Raw genomic sequence first — 25,586 nt, 5'->3', positions numbered from 1 at the left:
CCCCCATTTCACGTTTGATAAAATCCCAGGTTTCCTCCTGTGTTGTTACATAAATCACTCTCCTTCTGTATCTCTCCCCCCCCACCCCGCCGCCCATTATTTAGTCCATTAAAAAACTGAGGAACACAGTGTGCTTATTCACCTGAAACTGAAGATGCTGGGAACAATCTCCTTCTCTCTCTCCACCGCACCTGTCCCCCAGCATTATTTACACCCTTAAAGAAAAATCACTAAAAGAACACAATGTTCTTTCTGCCCTAATCAGCTGATGATGCTATCAATCGAAGTTTCAAAGCTTTGACATGGAGAGGACAATCCTATGCGGATCAACAGCCACCCCTGACCCCGGGGGCAACCACCTATCCACTGCAGGGAGGGAGGAGTGGTGAGGAGCAGATCTCCTCTGCGCTCCCCCTGCCCTGCTTTCATGGCTAGACAGCTGATTTTGGCTGTCCAACCACAGGACCTCGGAGCACAGGGAGGGGTGGCCGGACAACCCATAGGAAGTGTCGTACCAGCACTTCTGACCTCCCTGCCCTGGCCCACCCCCAGGAATGCCCCATTTTCCCTGCTCTTATGAGTGTGAAGCACGGGGCCGACCTGCGCTGCCTACGAGGTGGTGTGGGAGGGCGAGGAGGTCGGTTCTCAAGGAACCGACCAATCCTACGGCCGTCTAGCTGCTGACTAGTGGCCATAGGATTGTGCTTTAAGGCTCCTAAGGGCACAATCCTATGCATGTGTAGACAGAGAAAAGGCCTACAACTCCCAGCATTCCCCAGCCAGCTGGCTGGGGAATGCTAGGAGTTGTAGGCCTTTTCTCTGTCTACACATGCATAGAGGATTGTGCTCTAAAAGCGTTATTTCAATTCATGGAGATGTAGTGGTTCCGGGAGAGCACATTTTGGGGACAAGCCTCAATGGGAGTTACTTCTGAGTAGACACACATATGTTTGTGCTGGGAAAGACAGAGGGGAAACAAAGGGATGGGAAACCAGCCCCTTTTCTAACCTGATGCTGTGCAGGATCCGGTGGTCCTAGGTGGAAGTAGTTTCGTTCCCAATGGCAATAAACCAAACGATAGAGAATCACAGCTGCGGGGAAAGCACCTTACAGGCTTTAGGCAATTAGTGCTTTAAAATCTGCTATTCGAATTGCGTGGGATCTCTTTAAATACTGGTGTGTGCATTCAGGGGACAAGCCTCATTGACCACAATGGGAGTTACTTCTGGGTAGACACTAACTGGTTTGTGCAGGGACGGAAAGCGCCCCTGGGCAGGGCTAGCATACCTGCGGTAAATGCAGGGGTTGGGCCACACCGCAACGATACCCGGGAGAACCCAACTTAAGGAAGAGAATCGGACTTTAAGCAGTGTCAGGAAGTCCGGGTTTCCCCTGATAAGCTCTGGGGTGGCTGCTGAATGGCAGCAACGTCACATATCCCTAACCCTGTGAGGTGGGCGAGGCTGAATGAATATAATGCGTTCATTCCCTAAGGGCGGCGATGTTATTTGACCGAGGGCAACTCTCTAGCTCCTGCTAGAGCTGGAGAGAGGCAAAGCGGCGCCAAGCCTAGCCTGGAGAGCTTCGAGGAGCCGCGTCTAAACGCCAGGAGGCAAGCGAGCAGCCACGGCGGAGCGAGAGCGCCTTCCTTGCCGCGGCCTCTTGCGACGGCTGCTTCTGGTTTCCTCCAGCCCGACCGAGGAGGAGGAGGCGCCTCCTCCTGTGCCGCCTCCTCCTCGGCTCTCGAGGTTTTGCGTGCAGCCCGCCCGCCACATCCGACCTGAGAGAAAAAGGAAAGAAGGCCGGGCTTGAGGGTTCACGCTTTCCCTCCAAATCTCTTGGCTTCCTCCTCGAGGCTCCGGCCAGCCTCCTTCGGAAGATGGCCGGGCTAAACGGCAAGGCTAGCACAGCGGAGGCGCCGGGACGCAGCGGCCGAGGGGTCGTGGTAAATCATGCAAAATCCCTCCCCCCCATAGTTAACAGCTGTTGCTGGGGCGATCCAAAGCTCCCTTCCCACCCCTTCTGGAGCTGAGACATCCCGCCCGCCCCCGATGGGTTCATCTGACTCTCTCCCCTCCCTGTATCCCTGACCTCCTCTGCTGTCTTATCAGTAGTTTAGGGCGCAATCCTATGCATCCTCGGGGGGGGGGGGAGTCCTACAACTCCCAGCATTCCCCAACCAGAATTGCTGGTAGGGGAATTCTGGGAGTTGTAGGCCTTTTTTTTCTGTCCAAACATGCATAGGATTGCACCCTTAGATTACGAAGCTGCCCCCCACCCCCTTTTTGGACTGTTATGGCAACAACGGCAGCATCAAAAATACATCTTGAGTTGAAAGTGGGTTAGGCTGCAGTCCTGAATGCACTTACGTGGAAGTAAGCCCCATAGAGACGCAAAGGATTGCACTTTTAGTCTCCCATTATGATAGCTATATCTTAAACACTTCCCTGAGCTCAAACACCCTTACCTGGGAGTGAGTTCCACTGAGCTATGTGGGATTTATTCTGAGTAAGCATGTGCAAGAACTTGGCTGCATGAGTGTGTATTCACCTACAGTGTGATAGACAGCAGTGTTACCCTCTGGATGTTGTGTGTGTGTGTGTGTGTGTGTGTGTGTGCGCGCTGACTTTTGGAATGTGCCCTTAATGAAGATTAGTTACCCCTTTAAAATACATACATACGCACACACACAGTCTCTCTCTCTCTCTCTCTGTCTCTCTTTCTCTGTCTCTCTCTTTCTTTGGATGCATGTTTAGTAGGCATTCTAATATGTGTATTCTAACAGTGTATTCACTATTGCCCTAAGGGTACAATATTTCTCCACCCATGATTGTTTGATCGCAACTCATTTTGGGGTTGCTACCTCCTTGTACTTCGATAGAAATCCAGTAGATTTAGCTCCTGCCTCCCTGTGCTGAATCTCCATGTTGTGGGAAAGTTGCACATGTCACAATTTTGGCCTCTCCCACAGCTGACAAAGCTTCAGTGGCCATAGGAGGTAGCAGTATTCTTCTTTGCCCCACTAGATACTATCCTTTTTGAAAAATCACATATATATATATTAACTGATGGGAATGAAATCCAGCTCCCTAGTTCTGTGTTCACAGTCACTGATGTGTATTGCCCTACCTTCACCCATAATCAAGCAGGCAGAATCTTTTGCTAGTATTTAGCCTTCCAGATTAGAAGGTTTACCACAGGCTTCCTAAAAGGGTGTAGACAATCTTAAATATGCTAGTTTCTATCCAAAGGTACTTTGAATTTAAAGGTGTAGGTAACAAGCTGAACTGTCTTCTGAATAACTCATACAGCACAATCCTATGCCCGCTACTCAGAAGTAAGTAATACTGTGTTCAATGACACTTACTTTCAGGTTAGTGTGCATAGGATTGCACTGTTAGTCATCTGACATTTAGGGTGCAATCCTAGGTGTGTTTAGGTAGCCATTGCTGGCTGGGGAATGCTGCAAGTTGTAGGACTTTTTTCGGTCTAAAGATGCATAGGATTGCACCCTTAATCTATTAATGTATTAAATTGATCAAATATTCACATGAGAAAAAGGGAATTCTAAAGCAGAGGTGGGCAAGCTGCTGCCCTCCAGATGTTTGGACTACAACTCCCATAATTCCTGGCCATTGAGGCTGGGGCTGATGGGAGTTGTACTCCAACACATCTGGAGGGTACCATCTTGCTTACCCCTGTTCTAAAGGCAGGGGGGAGCATTCCTAAGATGGCATTTGCTAATTGCACTTCTTATGAGTACTTATATTGTACAAAGTTTCTGCAAGTACTTGCCTTAAAACCGTAACATATTTAGAGGTTTTTTCTTATATTAATTGGGGGAACCTTTTTAGCTGATTGAAAATCTAACCCTTTCATCTGCTAAGGTTGCAGTCTTGTGCACACTTACTTGTAAACCCCATTAAACACAGTGATACATGCTCCTGAGCAAACATTCATAGGATTGCACTCTAAACTTTGTATCCCTAGTAATGCATGTTGCTGGTGGCAAGGACATCTCTAAGTCTAAGAGCTTTATACCAAAAATATCATGTGGATGAGAATCACAAGATGCATCTATCTTGCCCTTCACTACTACAAGATGTGACGATGGCTTTAAAAGGAGATTAAACAAATTGCTAATGGCTGCTAGCCAGCATAGATTTATGCTACCTCCAGGATCGGAGCACCACACTTCTGAATACTACTTGCTGGGGAACAGCATTGTCCTCATGTCCTGCTTGTGGGCTTCCCAGTGGCATCTGGTTGGCCACTGTGGGAAACAGGATGCTGAACTTGATAGGCCTTTGGCCTCATCCAGCAGGACTCTTTAACTTTCTTGTTCTGCCCTTCTGCAAAGAGCCTCCCATATACTCCTGTCTCTGCCTTCTCTTGAATTGATTTGGCGAGTGGTGTGGTTGAGTTAGGGGTGTGGTTGAGTAAGGGGAAGAGAAAGAGAACCTCTGCTTTTCCTGTATTATCTGTGCACACAACTTTTCAGGACACTTCTGTTCATTTTCTTAAACTGCCTAGGAGTCCCAGAATCCCTTGGGCCATATAGGGAAGGTCTTGCCAGTAGCTGCTACAAAATGGGAGACTTGTTTGGGAAAGGGAAATGTCTCCCCACACAAGAACTACCTAGAGCACAAGGTTAGAGGTCTGAAGTCCTTGCCAAGAATTTACCTGTACCAAATCCTTGGAGGCTGTAGTCGTAAGCACACTTACTAGTCCCAAGCACATTTACTGCACAATCCTATGCATGCTTAGACAGAAAAATGTCCTACAATTCCCAGCATTCCTCAGCCAGTTGTAGGACTCTTTTTCTGTCTAAACATGCATAGGATTGTGCCCTTACTTTCTAGCTTCTGTCTAACTGTGCTTAGGATTGTGTTGTTTCAGTTCTGTGAAACAGTTTCTGACTCTTCCATGTTTCTCAGTGCGGCTTCATGCATTGTTTATAGGAGAGTATCACATCATAGGCACTGATGGTGGCTGGGAATGATGGGCAGTGTAGTCTAACACATCTTGAGGGCATCAGGTTGGGAAGGCTGGTATAGCTAAACTTTCAGAAATGGGTCTAGAGGTTCCTTGTTTTCAGAGCTTTGGTTGATCCTGGAGCACCGTTTAGATAGGAGACATGGGGAGGAGCAGTGTCGTTCCTTCCCTGCGCCCCCCACCAGTCCAGATTGCAAGACATTTTCCTCATGCTCCCATGTGTCCAGCCAGGTTACTGCTTCTGCTGCTTGAGTGGCCATTGTTACAAATAGTTGAGTGAGCCTATGTAGTAGTCAGCCTTCCCCAACATGGTGCCCTCCAGCATGGCTGGCTGGGGGATGCTAGGAGTTGTACTCCAACACATCTGGAAGGAAGCAGGTTGGAGAAGGCTCTGAAGTAGCCTGCATGCCAAAGGCCCAAACCTTTGTTGTTGATTTTTTAAAAATAAGATTATGACTGACCTTTGATTACGTTGTCATAGTTATTGAGGCATACAAAAGTAATCACAACAGATCTGTTAACATACACTGGAGGGTTTTCTTCTTCAGTTTGCTTTTGGATATATCCAAGGATATGTCCAAGAGCAGGCCTTTAAACGTTACTGAGAATTTGTGACCCATCTGTACACACGTACTGAAATCCAAAATGGCGCCCCATGCTCCTTCCGATATGGCAGTTTTTGCATCTTTACAATGTGGCAGTACTAAAAATGGCCATCCATTATGGAAAATGGCCATCCATCCTGTCATTTAAAGAGAATCTTTGCTGATACAGTTGTTCAGAATGGGCCTAGTTGTGGCAATGCCAGGTGAGGCAGATGTCTGCAATGTTGCTGCATTTTCCAGGAGCAGGACTAGGTCTCCAAACAGTATTTAAAATGTAACTCTGCCTATAGAACTGGAATATTTTCCCCTTTTCTTGTTTTAGGGACATTGAAGAAAAATCTATAAGCTTAATGGGTTAGATCTGGACTTAGTCATAGTTAGAGTATGACTTAAATCTGGATCCAGCTGTTATCATTTTGACCATGTAACATCTTTGATTTAACCAGCCAAGTGTCTTAACAAAGTTGCAGCATCTTCCACTCAGAAAGCTACCATTGTGGTTACTTCTGTGGGTTCCTTCCCATGTACTTTTAATGCAGAACTAAATGCTACTGAACATATACTCCCATGCAAATTTCTGTCGCAGTTGGTTAGTTTCTGTACTGCTTGTATGCTACAGTCCCTTGCTGATATTACTAGCCTGGGTTTTGACTTGCTTTCTCTGAAACAACAGTGAACAATGGAAGACTGTCCCATATAGGCCTTTGTGGATTGTTTTCCACAGTTATGCAGTTACAGACAAAGTGGCATTCTAACCTTGAACTTTTGCCCAGATGGTCTGTGAAATGATCCCTTCCAGCATCCTGTCATGACAGGGAAAATCGGCCTAGGCTGTGGATGTTCCAGCATCAGTTTAGAACAGACCACATACTTGAAGGTCTGAAGTAGAATTCAATGCTCTCGTTATAAAACCAGAAAGGTCTAGGAATCCTCATGTGATCTCCTGGCTCCCCTGCCACCTTCTTCTGCCATAGGTGAAGAGGTGGGTATGATCAAGCTAAATGAAACACAGGAAGACTCCTGCTGCCAGATAGATTATTGGTATATGCCCAAAGTCTGTGATTTGCTAGGACTTGAAGCCAGGGAGAGATTTTCACTTGGATTTCTTTCGTTCTTTGTGTTTGTTTTGTTTGATTTAATTTCTTTAGATCATTTCCCAGTCACTGGCCTTCATGCTAAAGCAGGGCTGGGGAACCTCAGGCCTGGGGGCCAAATCAGGCCTCCCAGGGGTCCCAATCCACCCATCCAGTGTTTATTTTTATTATTTATTTATTTATTAAATTTATTAATCTCCCATCTGGCCGGTCACCCAGCCACTCTGGGCAATGTACAACAATAAAAACAGTTTGCACAATAAAATTCAACATTAAAAACATCACATTTCTAAAATTACCCTAGCCCACCCCAAATGCCTGCCTGAACAACCATGTTTTTAATGCATGGCGGAAGCTCATTAAAGAGGGGGCATGGCAGAGTTCCCTAGAGAGGGAGTTCCACAGAGTGGGGGCCACCACAGAGAAGGCCCTCTCCCTCGTCCTCACCAGCCTAGCTGTCCTGGCTGATGGGACAGAGAGAAGGCCATCCGAGGCTGACCCTGTTGAGCGGCCTATCTGGTGTTGCTGGAGGCGCTCCTTGAGATAGGCTGGGCCGGAGCTGTATAGGGTTTTAAAGGTCAAAACCAACACCTTGAATTTGGCCCGGAAAACAACTGGTAGCCAGTGCAGCTCCTTCAGCACTGGAGTGATGCGATCTCGCCGGTGGCTGCCTTTAATCAGGCGAGCCGCTGCGTTCTGTACCAGCTGCAGCTTCCGAACCGTCTTCAGGGTAACCCCATGTAGAGCGCATTACAGTAGTCTAAACGAGAGGAGACCAGGGCATGTACTACCGATGGGAGCAGATGGTCGGGAAGGAAGGGGCGCAGCCGCCGTATCAGATGGAGTTGATACAGCACTGTCCGGCTCACAGCTGACACCTGAGCCTCCATGGACAGCTGGGAGTCTAAGATGACCCCCAAGCTGCAGACCTGGTCTTTCAAGGGTGACCGTACCCCATTCAACACCAGGTCAGCATCCCCCAACCTCCTCTTGTCTCCCACCAAAAGTACCTTGGTCTTGTCAGGGTTCAGCTTCTGCTTATTCCTTCCCATCCAGCCACTCACCATCTCCAGACATTTGGATAGGGATTCTATGGCCAACCTTGGTGAAGATTTGAACGAGAGGTAGAGCTGCGTGTCATCCACGTACTGATGACACAGCACCCCACACCTCCTGATGATAGCCCCCAGTGGCTTCACATAGATGTTAAATAGCATCCGGGAGAGGAAGGAACCCTGTGGCACCCCACAAGTGAGCGGCCACGGGTCCGAAACCTCCTCTCCCAGTGCTACCCTCTGGTACCTGCCGGAGAGGAAGGACCGGAACCATCGTAATGCGGTGTCTCCAATTCCCAACCCCTCCAGGCGGTCCAGGAGGATACCGTGGTCAACGGTATCAAAAGCCCCTGAGAGGTCAAGGAGAACAAGGAAGGAGCGTTCGCCCCTATCCAGAGCCCTCCTCATATCATCCACCAAGGCGACCAAGGCCGTTTCTGTCCCATGCCTAGGCCTGAAGCCTGACTGAAATAGATCTAGATAATCGGCTTCTTCCAAGTGTGCCTTCAACTGCATCACCACCACCCGCTCAATCACCTTGCCCAAAAAAGGCAGATTCGAGACTGGGTGGAAGTTGTTCAGAACTTGGGGATCCAAGTGTTCTCCAGATGGCCACTTCCCTTTACCCCAACCACTGTTTGTTTGGTGGTTTTATGGCCTTTGTGCAGTCCCCCCCCCCCACACTTCTAAAAGGTTGAAATGCTTCACCTGAGTTACTGGCAGGAAAAGCTTTAAGCTACAATATGCTGGTGGTTTTGTGCTTTTAGTCCCACCCCTTTTGCCTTTGGCACCACCCCTTTTCCTTCAGCCCAGCCCACCACTGGATTGTGGTCCCTAAGAGCTACTCCAAGATTAAATTCTGCCCTTGTCATTCCTCACCCCTGTACCAAAGGATCCAGTCATGATCAGATGCCTGGATTTTTATGACTGCTTCTGCTGAACACTTTGCCAGTGGTTGTTATTAAACACAGATTGGTAATAAATAACATTGTATAAATTTAGTGCAAACAAAATTAATGTTTTGATGGAATTTTATCTGTTTTACAGATTTCAGATGATTGGCCAGGGTATAGTTTGGATCTGTTTTCATATCCACACCATTACTATGGGGATCTTGACTATGTGCTCATACCACATGGCATCATTGTTGACAGGTGAGGATTTGTGAGTATGACATGTATGAAAGCTAAATGTTCACTTCCTCCAGTACAGGAACTATCCATTGGTTTGACAGCAAGGATTAATCCAGTCATCAGTAAAATAATAGTCTGCTTGCTAAAGAATGGCATCCCTGTTTAGACTCTGGTGCTTACCCTAGTTACTGGTATGTAAGCTCAGTTGAAATCAGGGAGGTGTACTTCCAAATAATTGTATTTAGGATGGAGAAACCCACCAGCAAAGGTGATATCAATTTCACATTTAAACATCCAGGCGTGGTGGGAGGGGGGGAGTACTTTTCTTGTACTGAATGGATGGGTGCAAACATTCAAGGTTCAGTTACTTTTCTCATTTTCTTTATTGAACAAGTATGGATTTTAGTGGTTTTGTTGTTGTGATTTGTTTCAACTAGATACACACAACTGTCCTTTTTAATGGGACTTTGTTATCATTTTGGTTAAAGTGAACATTGTCTATGTCTCAGTTCAGATGTCATGCCAAACCATGGTTTAAAACCCAAACCATGGTTTGAGCTTCCAAATGTACGACAGACAAATCATGGTTTTGAGCTGCTTGTCTACTTTCATTTTCTGCCGTCTCAGCTTGATAGATTCCTACATTCACTGCCATTTCCGTGGTGCAGCATTCTCTGGAAGCAGAGCAGTGGCTGTAACTCTGGTTTGTCAATTCAGATATCAGACTAAACTATAGTTAGCATTGTCATGCCCTGGCTAGAGGATTCCACCTCAGATGAGGCCCTCGAGGCCTTAGTACCTGACAATGCCCAATAATTTTCCATGCCAGCATTGTAGGAGGATCCCTTGGGGAAGATTGCCAGGGGTTCACATACACCAGGATGAAGCAAGTTCTGTTTCAGAGTCCAAGGCGGAACGACCACTCAGCCCTCAGGAGCAATGACTATTGAAGAGGCAGGCTCAAGTCCTTACACTCAGAAGAAATGCACAGTTACAGCACAGGACCCCTCATGAGTTAAGGGGTTTTCATGTGTAGGGGTTCACCCCAGAAGGAGGACTTCATCCAGAAGCTTCTAATGAGCACAGCTGAACCTTTGCTGGGGTTTTGGGAGCTCCTGCTTAGAAGTGTCAGTTCCAGGCTGGGAGATCTGCTGAAACAACATCTTACTACCAGCTCCAGTGCCTTGAACCCTTGGTGTGTGTGTTTTTTAACCTCACTCCATGATTGAACCTCCATGCTACTGACGTTTGGATTTCTACTTGACCCTGCTTCTTGGACTGTGTTTGTGTTTGACTGCTGACCTGTGTTTGGACCTTGGCATACCTCAGACCTTTCTCTTGGAACTCTCCTTGTTGGCTGGTAACACAGAGCCTTCAACCATCGCCTGTTCACGGATGAATCCTGCCTTGAACTGCCCTCTTGCTGGACTGATACTACTGTGCTTGACCTTTTGCCTGTTTACTGACTTGCCGTTGGATTTACCCCCTAATTAGCCCTAACACTGGGTGACGGTGACATCACATCAAATCCGAATTATATGTCTTTGACCATGATGTGGCATGATATCTGAATTGAGCTTATCAGAACTGAAAAAATTAATGCTTAGAGTTGTAAACCCACTTTAAGATTATTTGCCAAGCATGTGGTAGTGTTGTGTTATGGTTAGAGTGCTGGGCTAGAACTAGGGAGACCAAGGTCCAGGTCCCCGCTCAGCGGGGTGACCTTGGGCCATTTGCTGTCTCTCAGCCTAACCTACCTCATGGGGTTGTTTGTGAGGATTAAATGCAGGGTGACGGAGTGTTGAACCGTATATACTGCCTTCAGCTCCTTGCAGAAGAGGCGGGTTATAAAATAAATACAAAAATACAATTTTATATCTGCTCTTTAATTAGTCTGTTACATTTGTATCCTGCTCTGCATCCAAGGAAAATAGTGCAGCACTTATAGCCCCACATAGCACAGCATTTATAGCCTAGTCAGGGAGCAGTGCTGGGTTTTGAGCCGGGGGTTGGAGGGCCCTTGGGCAAGGCCCCACCAATGGACCTTTTCCCTCAGTGCTCCTACCTTCCCACCGCTATTGTCCTCAGCTACTATCACTTCTCATCATTGAGAATGCTACAATTTCTCATCATTGCTACCGCTTGCTTGCATGTGTGACAGGCAGAGAGCCAGTAGGCAGTGGCTCCTCCTCCTCTTCCTCCTTACCACCATCGTTGTCTGAGCCAGAGCAAGAGGCAGGTGAAGAAGCCAGTTCCAGTGGTGAAAAGAAAGAGCAAGTCTAGGGGACTCTTGACATTGGGCCCCTGTGGAGATGTCAGCCCTTGGCAGGAGTCTGACGATGCCTACTCTTGATGCTGGCCCTGTCAGAGACAGTGACATTTTCAAGGCAATTCTTGAAAATAGCTGAGTGGGGATTTATACCTGAGTTTCCCTCATCCACTGTCTGTCTTCAAATGTAAATACAGACTTCAGGCGCAGTCCTCTTTGATGATTGTAAGCCTCCAGATTCAGAGGCTTATGATTATCCTATGCAGGGCAGGAGGAGCAGCGGAGGCGATCTTTGCTGCTCCATCCTCCCGCCCTGCATTTTTGCCAGACGGGCTTTTTTGCCCATCTAGCAAAAGTGTCTCGGAGGGGGCTGGAAGGAGGCTGGAGGAGGCTCAGGGTAGCTCATATCCTGGCCATTCCTGTCTCCTCCCCTCCCCGCCCACCGAAGTGCCCCTATTTCCCCCTCTCCGAGGTTGTGTTCCCGACCTCAGAGAGGCAGCTGGCGCAGTTCTTTCCATACCAGTTACAAGGGGAGGGGATTGGAGCTCCAATTCCCAGCTCCGAGGTCAGAGCACTGTCCCCTGTCTCAGATCTGGGAATCTGAACTGTCCTGGGGTCCCTCAGATGCTATCTAGGGTCATAGGATCATTTCCTCCATGATGGCAGGGTGGAAACTGAGCCCATAGAGCCCCAGAGCAGTTCTGATTCTGAGGAAGAGCAACAACCTGTGGGAGAGGAGCTCGCTCATCTCTCACAGGCACAGCGGCAGGTAGAACAATGGTTGCGTCCCGAGAACCCAGGGGTAAGAGGGAGGACCTCTCCATAGCCCATAAGTTCAGAGTCTTCCCGCTCTTCTCCTTGAAATGGGGACTAACTGCCTTACCTGGAGCTTAGGCTACTCTGCTAACTACCCCAGTTCAGTTCCTTGCTTAGTGACTAGCATCTGAAAGAGTCATTAAGTTGTAAAAGGAATAAAGTCTTGGAAAGAATCCTTTTTGTCTGTGTCTTGAGTTGGCTATTGGAAGGGACTATAAGAGGCAGCTAGGGCGCTCCTGGCACATGAGAACTTGTCTACTTTTTAAGTCAGGTTTAAAATAATGGAAATTCAAACAATATCTGACTAAGCGTACCTTTGATGAGGAGTGTGCACTGATAAACTGTCATCCAGAAAGATGTTTAAATACTTAATTTCTCAGATGCCTTGAAGGTTAATGTAGAAATGGCCTAAGGGCCAGACTGTCACAAGAAATAACTCAAGGTGCATGGTTGCAATGCTCAGACTAGTTAAAGGGTAAAAAAAGAGGAGCTCTTAAAGACATGTTGACACCACTTCATGTATAAAAATAATAGCGACCTGAGGCCCCTGTGCTCCTTATTGGATAAGCAACATATTTTAAATATCTGAAGTAGCAGGCTGAGAAAAGGAGCTTCACTTTAAAAGAGGAGTCTTAAGTTCTGCTGCATAAGTAAAAACACTTACACAGGAGTGGATGCATAGTCTTTATTTATTTATTTATTTATTTATTTATTATAGTCAGAATATGCTTCTTGATTCTACCTTGTCACTAAAGGCCCAAGTCGCTGCAGTGGCACGAAGCGCTGTTTTCCAGTTATGGCCATCTCTGGCCACTATAATCCATGTCCTGGTAAACTCCTGCTTAGGCTAATGTAATGTGCTCTTCATGGGGCTGCCCTTGAAGATGGTTCAGGCATTGAAGTTTGTGCAAAATGCACCTGCAAGGGTGTTGGCTGGTTCAGCGGTGCAAAACCCATATCACCTTGGTTCTTAAAGAGTTTCACTGGTTGCCTTTCTGTCACCAAGTCCAATACAAGGTGCTGGTTTTGATGTATGAAGCCCTAAAGGGCTTAGGATATGGCTCCCTAAAAAGCATTTCTCCTTGAAATGCCCATGACTTGAGATCTGCTGGGGAGGCCCTTTTGGTTATAACGTCATTAATTGAAGTCTGGACTTCTGGAACTTTTAACAGGACCTTCTCGGTGTTGGCACCCTGGGTGTGGAATGCCCTTCCCCTGGAGGTTAGACAGGTGCCATGTGAAAGCCATTCTCTTCTGCCAGGCCTTTTGATTAACAGTTGGGCCTATAGATCAGAACAGGGTAGTTGAAAAGCAGTTGACACTAGCTTGACCTTTGTGTATATTATTATTTTTATTATTTTTATTTACATTTCTATATTCCCCCATAGCCGAAGCTCTCTGGGCGGTTTCCAGAAGTTAAAACATTAAAATACGATATACAGAGTTTAAAAGCCATTTATATAAAAGCACACAGACAATATGCACAAACAACATGTAACTAAAATCAACTTTGAACAGTCAGTCATAACTAAAAACATATTCAGGACCAATTAAAACTCATCATGTGATCCCAGATGCCTGAGAAAAGAGGTAAGTCTTAACCTGGCACCGAAAACATAAGTGTTGGCACCAGGCAGACTCACGGGGGAATTCATTCCACAGATGGGGGGGACACCACTGAGAAGGCCCTCTCCCTCGTTGCTGCCTTCCAAGCTTCCCTCAGAGGAGGTACCCAGAGGAGGACCTTAGATGCTGAACGCAGAGTACAGAGTAGGTTCATTTCAGGAGAGGCGTGCCATCAGGTATTGTGGTCCCAAGCCATGGAGGACTTAATTTTATTGTATGTATTATGTCTTATAATGTATTTTACTGTATTTTATCATGATAAGGCATTGTATATTGTGACCGACATCAGAGGGCAGGATATAAAGCAAATATAAATACAACACACACACACACCTCGCCAAGTTATTGCTATACAGCCTCCTTTGTTAATCTGAAATACGCACATGTATGAGTAATTGGTTTGAAAATTCTACTGACAATCCTAGGAACTTAGCTTGTTTCATCTGTGGCTAATTTCCAGCTATTCTGTTTGTCACAAACGTATGAAACTTGATTTTTCTAATGTGTGCTTGGTCTGTGGCTAGTTTTTGGTATTCATATATAAAAGTGAGATTTACACATGACCAGTTGTGACAACATTTGGGTAGTGATGCTCATCCAAATTCAGATGTAGTCTGTACTGCATTATTCTGACTGGGATGTGCATTCATGTGCACATCTCCAACCACATTATAGTCAGGCGCAAATACCATTTTTTTATGCACCAGTTGGATCAGGTTGAACATGTTTTTAAAACTAGACAATGTGTGAAGTTTAATACTTTTGTGTTGCACCATAGAATATGCATGCATTGAAAAAATCCAAGGTTTACCAAATATTCATCCTTAATTTTTGCTTTAGGATAGAACGTTTGGCCAAAGATATCATGCAGGACATTGGATACAATGACATTGTCGTTCTCTGTGTACTGAAGGGTGGCTACAAATTCTGTGCTGACCTTGTGGAGCATATCAAGAACCTCAGTAGAAATTCAGAAAGGTTCATCTCCATGAAAGTTGACTTTGTCCGACTGAAAAGTTATTGTGTAAGTAATGAATTTGAGTATTTATTTCTTAAAATCCTCTTTGGTTCAATGTGCTTTGATTATATCATTTAAGGTTACATACTTAGAGAACAATCTTGTGCCCTCAGATCAAAGCCTCGGATATCAGAGGCTCCAATCTACCAAAAGCCCTATCGAGCTCTTGCCAGCAGTGTAGAAATTGGAGGGAAGGCAGGGTTCGAGATGTAAAATTTTCAGAAATTTTTGAAGCCATGGAAAAAACCCTTTATTTTCCTGTTTTTTTCAGAAAAAAGTGGAAATTTGGGGGAAAATTGAAAAATAAACAGTACTTAAGCACTTTGATACTTTAGGACAGCCTTCTCCAACCGGGTTCCCTTCAGATATTTTGGACTTTAATACCTATTAGCCTCAGGCAGGATGGCCAATGGTCAGGAATGCTGGGCACTGTAATCCAAAACATCTGTAGGGCACCAGGTTGAGGAAGGCTGCTTTAGGAACGGAAAGCAGCCTTTATGTTCCTGAAGTTATATTATGTATAACATGATTTGCTCATAAAAATATCATTATATTTGAAAACTTTAAAAAGTGAACTCAGTCAATTTGTAACTATTGTCTGAATAAACTATACTTTCAAAATTTAATATACCAAACATGATTAATATTATGAGCAAACCAAGTTATATATAACATATTTTAGATTCCTAGTTTATATCTGACCAGAGGGAACTTTCAGTAGTCCCAGGAACATCTGAAACATCCTAGAAGCCTGAAGAAACAGGAACAACTGGAGGCAGAGGAAGACAAGTCCAGAAACACAGGACTCTGTAGAACAAAACCCAAACTGTCGTGAATGTACATTTTCTTCCATATTATGATATGGTGACTTTGTTCACATGCTGGGAAACTGATTATGACTTGGAGCATCCCAAAATGTCTATCAGTAAAAGATGCATTGGATCAATAATTTTAATAAGATATAGAAAAAATAGTTATGCCAAAAATCTTACAGAGAGGTTTAAAAACATTTTCCCCCATGGCCTCCTTATTTCCAGACATTTTACATCTCTAGTTTTTCTATAGAAGTTTTCTTATTGCATCGTTTTAAGAAATAATTTGCAGGGGTGGGGGAGTAGAGGCTTGGTAACAATAAATAAGCACCTTGCCTTAAATTTTTACAGGAAAATATTTCATAATCCACAGCTGTTCAGTTTTTTGGGAAAAAAACAGACATGGTCCTTGGAAAAAAATGGAAAAAATATGGCTTTTACCTAAGTTTTCTGGTGGGTGTGAGGGTTCCAGGCCTTCACATCTCTAGGTGGGGTTTCCTGGACGGAGAAACTCTTGAGCTGATCTAAATAATCCCATGTGTTGGTGATGTCGTTTGAGGTTCAGGGGGCTGTGGATACAGCAGCTGTATATCCTCTCTCTTGCCACTGCCACATCCCCAACATACCTCTTTTTGCCCCTCAACATGGTCGGAATTCCAGCCTTATGGAGGGAGCCACCATGGAAATACCCATGGTGGCTGGGAGGGGCGAGGGTGTGCTCTGAGATCAGAAACCCACCTCCAAGGTCAGAGCTTCATCTAAGACCTTGGAGGGGGTTTTCCAATTAATCCCTCAGGGATGGGTCCCTTGGACCATAGGATTACTCTCTTTGATTTAAAAAAAAAAAAAAAAACATTGTCAGTATACAGTCTTCTGAGCCTTTTCGTTTGTAGGAGTTAAAGAAACTGATAATATTGGCTTTCATTAAGAGAACATGACTTGGTGAAAGGAGACGCTCAACTTAATCTCCTGTTGATTCTATTAGCATCATAAATTCTTCATCTCACATCATTTGGATCTCTGCTTCTCCCAGTGAAATGGCATCACAAAAATTGAGCCAGCCAGCACAGGTTTTACTTTATTTTTATTTTTTAGTGCCAGGACAAACTACAATTCCTAGAGTTCCTTATGTCCATTACTTTAAACCTACTCAGAGCAAAATCTAATGCGTGTTTAGACAGAAAAAAAACCCTACAACTCCTGGCGTGTCCCAACCATCTATGCTGGCTGGGGCATGCTGGGAATTGTGGGACTTTTTTCCCTCTCTAAACATGCATAGGATTGCATCCTTAAGCTTGTAGTGCAGACACATCCTAAGCTGAAGCAAGACTTAACTGGCCGCGGTCCAAAGTTCAGTGAAAAGTGAAACCAGTTCCATGAGCACTGGGGCAGGGGGAGAGAAAGAGCTGAGGTCTGAGACTTGTTTTTCTCACATAGCATCCCCCACCCCATGCAAATGACTGTGGAAACTGAGGGGAGTTCCAAAAGCAGTTTGCAATACAGCCTGTGGTTTCACAGCTGTTGAAAGAGAAAAATGTGAAAAATTCCACTGTCCTAGCAGAAATCCCTTGAGTTGAACCTAAACAGCTCTTTGGATCATTGCCACTGTTTACAGTGACCTTTCGTTTCTTTTGTCATGAGTATGGATCATAGCAGGAATAGGGAGTTAAAGTGAAGTAGGGTATCAAAGATGTCCCTATTGCTTTCTGTCCCCACAGAGGTTGACCTGAGAGTAAGCAGTGCCCTGAGCAAGGAGTCTCTTTGGCGGCCCTTCTGTGTGTTTAACATTTGAACACCGTGCTTTTTTTTTTTTTTTTAAAGCTCATTTCACAACTCGGATGCACAGTTTGCACTCACGATTGATACTGGTTGTCTAAAACAATAAATTTGCATGCATGGAACTGATCACAATCACTTTTATTCAGTTTCTCTAGCAATATTTGTGTAGCTACGTTTATGTGAACCAGAACTGATGCTAGTATTAGCCCACCTGCAAAAATTCCTTAGATAGTTTTAGTTTTATGTGAGTGCACCTCAAACCTTCTCACTTTCATTCCTCATTTTTCCCCCATTCAGTTTTAATATTTCCTTCTCAGTTCTTCTTTTTATCTAACTCGCTTTCCATTCCCAGAGAATGTGGTTTTCCTCACATAATTTATTTTTCTCCCTTCTAGCTTCCCTTTACTAACCATTTCCTGTTTCTCTCTTCCTTAAGGGAGTCCTGCTGCTTTCTGTTCACTTTGCGCAGCTGTGCTCTTTCCTCTCTCCAACTGTTTGCTTCCAAGAACCATGTTCACGTCTTGTAAACACTGGTGGGATTCTGATGTGTTTTCTTGCTCCATGTTCAGCATTCGTGGTGAAAAGGTTAGTTCATCGTAGACTGTGTAAATGGATTTAAACACTTGGAACATTTTCTAAAAGGTTAGTTCAGACACACACGAGGTTGGATCCAAGTATAGTCGTGCTTAGAGTAGACCCAGTGAAATGAATAGGACTTAGGTTAGGCATGGCTGACTATTTATACCAGTGAGTCTACTCAAAGTATGACTAAATGTGGATCCAACCCTCCACTTTTTATACTAGTCTGAAGAAGAGGTTCCTTGGCATCTCAAAAGCTTGTTACTTTTCCAATGCAGTCAGCAGAAAGGCCATTTTCACACGTAACAATACGCCAAATATTCTGGCTTAATAAGCCATAATGTGAATGAACTGCATGCTTGTGCACCCAGCCCATTTGTTTCCACTTTGCTCCTCCCTACTCATGAGTGGGTCAACAAGCCAGGAAGGGGATAGCTTTGCATGATAACCATAATCTCAGGGTTGGACAAGTGCATCCAAACAAGCCAGGATAGTAAGCTAATGCTAAACCAGGGTTTGTTGTTGGCTTACAAATCTTGGCTTGTTTGAGCGTGCTTAACCAGAATCATAGAATAGCAGGGTTGGAAGGGGCCTACAAGACCATCAGGTCCAGCCCCCTGCTCAGTGCCAGAGCTGGACACATGACAAACCAGATTTCAACAAACTACGCCATGGCTTAGTGTTATGTGTAAATTGGGCCGTTATCTATTCCCACTTAATGGCTAGATATTTTAAAAAAGGACAAAAATCTTCAAGTCATGAAGTCAAAGCATCCCTGACAGATGGCTGCTCAGCCTCGTCTTGAATGCCTCCAGTGTGGGAGAGCCTACCACCTCCCTAGGGAATTGGTTCCATTGTCGTATTGCTCTAACAGTCAGGAAGTTTTTCCTGATGTTCAGCCAGAATCTGGCTTCCTGTAACTTGAGCCCATTATTCCGTGTCCTGCACTCTGGGATGATTGAGAAGAGATCCTGGCCTTCCTCTCTGTGACAACCTTTCAAGTCCTTGAAGAGCGCTATCATCTCTCCCTTCAGTCTTCTCTTCTCAAGGCTAAACATGCCCAGTTCTTTCAGTCTCTCCTCGTAGGGCTTTGTTTCCAGTCCCTGGGCTCACATGTCACATGAATCTATCCTTTCCTAATGTATTTACCTGTTTGTATGAAAGAAGGAATGAAGCAAGAGCAAATGAGCTGTGTGCACTAGCGTGCAGTTTGTTCACACTGAAGTTTATTAAGCCATACTTTTGGCTTATTGTTACATGTTAACATTCCCAAAGTATTGGCTGCAATCCACAACAAGAGCACACATCAAAACAGCACACTGGGCTAGGTTTTCCTTCTGTTGCATTGCGGGATGCATAGGCAAGTGCTGGAGGATTTCAAAAACACTGCAGAGAAACAGGCTACCTGCATATTATCAAATGGAGTCTTTGGATTACAGGTATCATCTGAACCTATTAAGGCATCTGCCTTTATAAACACATGTTGCAATTATAGTTGAGCTAAAATTGCTCAGGTTTTTTTTTTGTTTTTGCGAACATTTTCAACAACATTGAAAATTACTTCTTTCAAATGATTTTTGGCACTTCTCTGCAAAAGAAATTACTTATTCACTTAAGATGCCTTCACCTTTAAAAACAAATTGGCTATTTAATGTTTAATTGATTTTTTGGAACGTATGATAACAATATCAACAAAATAAAACAAGCTTCCTGCCTTCCCTTTCCACTTTCGCTTCGGTGCTACATTCCTGACTTGTTGTAAGCCAGAGTTCTCAGTTATGCCCAAACTGGAGAATTCTGTTTTAATATTAGTTAACAAACCAGGATAATAAGCCACAGGTCCTGGCCTGTTTTGAATCTGGCAACTGTAGACCTGATTCACACATAATGGCAACTGCATGTTAATTAACCCACAAATTGCCAAAATCTAGCAGGAGCAACAACCCAACAACAAATTGTAGGGTAACTCTGGGTTGTTTAATCCCCTAAGTAACCCAGAGTGTCCAGATTCAAATGTTACAATAACAACTTAAGGTGGGGCAATCATAGGTTGTTAATTGAAATCAGAAGTGACGAGCATGCTGGAGGCAACGCACTTGCTCCTGCTAATTTCAGCAACTTGTTGGTTAATTAACCCATGTTTGCTGTTCCGTGCGAACTAGGTCATAGTTTCCCAGTTTGGATGCAACAGAAAATGATTCATTGGAGATATCTGTATTTCATTCAGGTATGCCATGAACAGAGGAAAGAAGAGGCTGTGTGTACCTGGACCAAAGGCTCTTGCATGCTTGAGCTTATTAAGCCGCTATATGATTGACCAAACACATTGGCTGCATTTGCACATAATGATAAGCCCTGGTTTATGTTAGCCATGGTTTGTTGCTTTAGCCATTGTTAGTCTTACAAGTTAACAAACCAACCACAGCTTCTTTTCCATATTTCTCATTTGTTTCTTTCGCACCCATTTTGCCAGTCTTCAAAGTGGTGTCATTTTCAGGCTGCTGTTACTGGGTGTTACTGTTTCAGGGCAGACAGCAGGGCAAACAAGCTAGGGATAAACCATCGTTCTGGGTTCAGACATCACAACAAGCCATGGTTTAAACAAGCCAGACCTCATAGGCCAGCAGCAAACAGTGGCTTCTGTTTATGGTTTGTAGCTGGTTAACAATCCATAGTTTGTTTGTGGGAATGGGTTTGGACACATGACAAACTAGATTTCAACAAACTACACTATGGCTTAGTGTTATGTGTAAATCGGGCCATTGTCTATTCCTGCTTAATGGCTGGATATTTTAAAAGAGGACAAAAAATCAGAGAACCCCTTGTGTAAAGTTTTTTCAATTTGTCAGTTACATTTGGAAGTTATTCATTGAATATCTGCAGAAGGAAAGCAGATGATTCGAAGTATTTCATATGAATCCATAGGCTTCTAGAATATTCTTTAACAATGGTTGATTAATATCTGAATCTCAGGCTTGAAAATGGCATTTTTCAGCTGCTGTTATCAAGAAAGTAACTCTTTATTCATCGCTGTGTTACAACAAAGCATCAAAAGAACATTGTTTTGGTAATGTCCAAAATCATGTGATGCAAAATACAGAATATTATGTGGCTTGAACTAGAGCTCTCTCTTAATCCTTTGAAATTCATCTAAATTATTTATGATATTTAGAACATAACTAATTTTTAAAAAGTGACCCCTCTCTGAATAACAATCCAGGCATACAATAGGCACATTGATACGTTCCCACAAGCAAATACAGAGACATTATATGTTTACTTTTTCTGTGTCCTGTTGTTTCTGTTGTTATTCTCGGTGTTGTTGTCACCAACAGAAGGATCCGTGCCTCAAAACACTGATCCTGTACAACAGTACTGGCCTTGTGTTTGCTGCAAAGCTGGCCATCTTCAGGGATCTGGTACCATCCAGGTTTAGGCAAATTCACATATTGTCGATTTATAAGATACTTTATAATTTTAAAGATGTTGTCCACTCTTAATCTATAGCTGGGCGAGACCTTTATTAGAACGAACCAAAATTCCACAAAATGGTGCAAGATTTCGTTGCTAAACTAGAGAACTGCAGACAAAGGCTACGTTCAAAACAGATTAGTTCAAATCAATGTGTGGAATTCAGACAACCAGTAGCTGAAGTACTGTTTACACTGTCTGGCAAAAGTTAAAGGTTTCAGACAGTATTTTCCAGCTGTACCTGGAGATGCCAGGGGTTGAACATGGCATGCAATCATGTGCTCCATCACTGAGCTAAGGCCCTTCCCAAAGATCTCACATGAACTAAATGAACTTTTACATGCCTGGCAACTCAGTGGCACTAGCTCTCCAAAAATGGAGCCCCCATCCCCTTTCTTTATCTTCCTTCAGACACTGTCAGGTTCTAAAAACAAGTGCAGTCCTGTCATTCTGTACAATAATTAATGTAACATGTACAACTCTGAAGGATTCAGAATTAAAAATCTGGTTGTCCGTGATGGAGCCTCCAAAAGTCCTTTGTACATTTTTCGTACCAGTGGCACATGTTCTTCCCGTCTCTGGGCCCTGCCTAAACTTCTCCCACCTTCAGCCCCTGGGCTCCACTTTCTCCCTGTCTGTGACTTTCTCTTCCACCAGAGATTCCCTTAGGTCTCAGCTTCTCACCCTGGTTCCTACTCCTTTGGCCACTCTGCCTCTTTGTCCTCCTCCCGCCAGCATTCCCACTTTCTTCCGAGTAAACATTTATAGCAGCCTTCCCCAACTGCATAACCTCCAGATTTCTTGGACCACAAACCCCATCACCCCCTGCCTGGGGATGGTTGGAGTTGCAGTCCAATACATCCATAGGGCACCTGGTTGGGGAAGGCTGATTAATATAGGCTCAGTCTGTTAGGGTTGTTCTTTGTTTTTGGTTCTTGCCTCTGATGGGGAAATGGATGCTGTAGCTATGAATTAACTAATTGCTTCCTCCTGCGATACCATCCGCTGTGGCTTCCTGGCATGGGAGTGCTCCAAAGGGACTCTTGATTACTACTGGATGTTCTATGGCTAATTTATAAAAGTTTCAGTATGCATTTATAATGGGGCAAGTGTGTGCCCTTCGGGCCCAAGAACCACACTAAAAGCAGATTAGCAGCAATCCTCTATAAATGCAATCTATGGAAACTCACTTCCCTTAATTCACTGTGGAAGAGTAAACTAAGTGCTTGTTAGACTTGCTGATCTTCCTGCCTCCAGACAGTATGCTCATCCCATTCTGCTTGTTATCTGTGTCCATTTGGTGTGGAATTAGAAGTTGTGACCCTCCTTGATGGAAACAGACACACATTTTTTCTGCCCCATGAGTTAAAAGGAAATCTCTGTTAGTTCAATTGGTAAAGGTCTTTCTTTGGAAGAAGCTCAGGTTAAGCATTCTGTTCTCTATGCTTTCATATCTGCGGTTGAAGTGGTGATTTGTGTTGTCTTCATTCACAGTATGTGGCCATGGATTAATTACAAATTGGCGCCTGCCTGGTAGAATGAATTCCCGTAACCCCCGGAGCCAGTGTTTGCACTAATTTAAGATGAGTTTTTAAAATGGGTGGGGGGCTGGGTACGAGAAGCCAGTTAGCACAGAATTTGGCCCTACACTACAAACTTTGGCAAGCAGTGCTTGGCAAATAAATCTTCCTCCTTTCGTTTTTGGTAAGAACTGTTTGCACATGAGAAGAAAAGCCAAAGAGGGCCATTTTAACATATTAAGGAGTTTTGAATTAAGCTTGTTTGATTTTTAATTCTGAATCCTTCAGAGTTGTACATGTTACATTAATTATTGTACAGAATGACAGGACTGCATTTGTTTTTAGAACCTGACAGTGTCTGAAGGAAGATAAAGAAAAGGGATGGGGGCTCCATTTTTGGAGAGCTAGTGCCACTGAGTTGCCAGGCATGTAAAAGTTCATTTAGTTCATGTGAGATCTTTGGGAAGGGCCTTAGCTCAGTGATGGAGCACATGATTGCATGCCATGTTCAACCCCTGGCATCTCCAGGTACAGCTGGAAAATACTGTCTGAAACCTTTAACTTTTGCCAGACAGTGTAAACAGTACTTCAGCTAGTTGGACCAATGGTCGGACTCCATAAAAAGCTGTTCTTTCTATGTTCCTGGCTTTGCATACAAGAGCGACAAAGTCATGGTTGTTCAGTACAGCATTGCCTTGGGCAGCTGCAGTAGTCGTTCCTAGTGTGGCGTGGGAGTGGGGCCTATGCTGGATGATGCACAGTTGCTCTGCTTTTTTGTTGCCTCAGCCACAGGTGGTTTGTTGTGAAAAATCTCCCCTTCGCTGGCTGCTGTTTGCCCCGAATGTGCTGTTTACAGTAACCAGCACCTTTTAGGACAAACAGCAGTGGATGGGCTTTTAGCAGGAAAGTGGTATAGAGAGCACCTTTCAAACCAGTACTCCGCAACTAGTTAGTTTACTTTCTTCAAAATAAGACTGGCTAGTTTTAAGCATACATTTTTAAGAACTATAAATAATGTAACATTTAGTTTGATATTCAGAGACTTAGTTCATGCATAACAACAACCCAGAGTATAGGCTGAGTATGGGTTGTCGTTGAATCATGGGTTGTCATTATGTGCAAACCCTGCACTATGGTTTAATTATGGGTTGTTAGCCATGAACAACCCAGAGCTCACAACCTGACAACAATTCATAGATTCTCTTCCTGGGTTGTTCGTAGTTAAACCATAGTGCAGGGTTCACACATGGCAACCCATGATTCAACGACAACCCATGATTCAGCCCATACTCTGGGTTGTTATGTGTAAACCAGCTGGAGAGATTGATTTGACACTTTTAAGTCCATACTAGTGGTGAGACTTGAGCCTGTGCCTCCCAGGAACCCATGCCTCCAACTCCCAAACTACTGGACCAGCCTTCCCTAACCTTGTGCTCTCCAGATGCTGTTGGACAGTTTCTTAGTTTGAATGTCATGGCAAACTGTGGTCTAATAAACCAGGAAGTACTTTATGAAGTCAAGTGCACGGGAGGGAGCGGAGGGAGTGCTTGAGCTTGCTGCTTGTTCCTGATCATGGTTTATTGCGCTGAGCATGTAATGTCTGGGGCACACATGCTTTTGCAGCTGATCTATCATAGGTGAAAGGTTGCAGGTACTCCAAAGTACTGTGGGATATTCTTATAGAACAGGGTTGGGCAACCTGTGGCTCTGCAGCTTTGGGTCTAATTTCAAAAGCCTTCTGCAAGTGATGAGTTCAGACGTCAGGTGGGAGTGATTTGTTCTTTTCCTGGCAGCCCCTAAGCAAAGGGTGTGGAGAGAGGGCAGAAGAAGAGCCATGCTGGATCAGACTACTGGTCTATCTCATGCAATATTCTGTTCACACACCTGCCTGTGGGAAGCCCACAAGTGGGACATGAGGTCAAGAGCACCATCCTGCTCACGTTCCCCAGCAACTAGTATAGAGGCATCCTGCCTCTGGTACTGGACATAGCACATAGCCATCAGGACTAGTAGCCATGGATAGACTTCTCTTCCATGCATTTGTCTAATCCCCTTTTAAAGGCACCCGAATTGGTGGCCATCGCTATAGCTTGCAATAGTGAGTTCCATTTTTTAACCTGCCCTGTGTGTGAAAAAGTACTTCCTTTCATCTGTGTTGCATTTCCCACCAATCAGCTTCATTTGATGACTCCAGGTTCTATGAGAGAAGGAAAATGTCTCCCTATCTACTTAGTCCACACCATGCATAATGTTGTACATCTCTATCATGCCCCCCCCACTCCTCTTTTTTTCCTAAACTAAGCAGTCGCAGACGTTGTTACCTCTCCTAATAGGGGAGTTGCTCCAACCCCTTGATGATTTTGGAGAGGGGATGTTAGAAACAGAGAAACAGTGGCAGTGAACAGTAACAGTGGAGAGAGAAAAGGGGTAGTTCTGCCCACTTTTGACTGTGATCTTGCTCACCACTAACTTCGACCCCACCCAAAGATTACCCCTGAAGGAATGCAGCCCTCAACAGAAAAAGGTTCCCCACCTGTTACAGAAGGTGGTGTTAAAAGCTCAGGGTCTCTCGCTGGAAGCACATGTTCAAGGATGGCAAACTCAGGTTATATATATATATATGCACGCACGCACACTAAGAGCCCTGCTGGATCAGAACAAGGGCCTATCTAGTCCACATTCTGTCCACACACTGGTCAACCAGCTGTTGACAGGAGACCCACAAGCAGGGCATGAGTGCAATGGCACCCTCCCACCCATGTTCCCCAGCAACTGGTGTACATAGGCATACTGCCTCTGTTACTGGAGGAAGCG

At 44.6% G+C, this 25,586-nt stretch overlaps 1 protein-coding gene across 3 annotated transcripts in view; it reads left to right on the top strand.

Moving 5' to 3' along the window:
- The first annotated feature begins 1,771 nt into the window (after nucleotides 1–1,771).
- Nucleotides 1,772–25,586, top strand: part of PRTFDC1 (phosphoribosyl transferase domain containing 1) — a 70,031-nt gene continuing 46,216 nt past the window's right edge. For 2 of the 3 annotated variants that reach the window (XM_084859064.1, XM_084859063.1), the window contains exons 1-3: nucleotides 1,772–1,945; nucleotides 8,797–8,903; nucleotides 14,434–14,617. In XM_084859064.1, coding sequence (XP_084715190.1) covers nucleotides 1,880–1,945; nucleotides 8,797–8,903; nucleotides 14,434–14,617 — 357 coding nt within the window. In that variant the 5' untranslated portion in view covers nucleotides 1,772–1,879. Of the gene's footprint in view, nucleotides 1,946–8,796; nucleotides 8,904–14,433; nucleotides 14,618–17,638; nucleotides 17,788–20,008; nucleotides 21,064–25,586 lie in introns of those variants that run through there. The other variant, XM_084859065.1, reaches the window with a different exon arrangement.

This window comes from Heloderma suspectum, chromosome 5 (genome assembly GCF_057233095.1).
Source record: "Heloderma suspectum isolate Gila_16-S chromosome 5, 16-S_ref, whole genome shotgun sequence".
Classification (NCBI taxonomy): Eukaryota; Metazoa; Chordata; class Lepidosauria; order Squamata; family Helodermatidae; genus Heloderma; species Heloderma suspectum.
The sequence above is the reverse complement of the archived record's forward strand: the minus strand, read 5'-3'. Positions and strand labels throughout refer to the sequence as shown.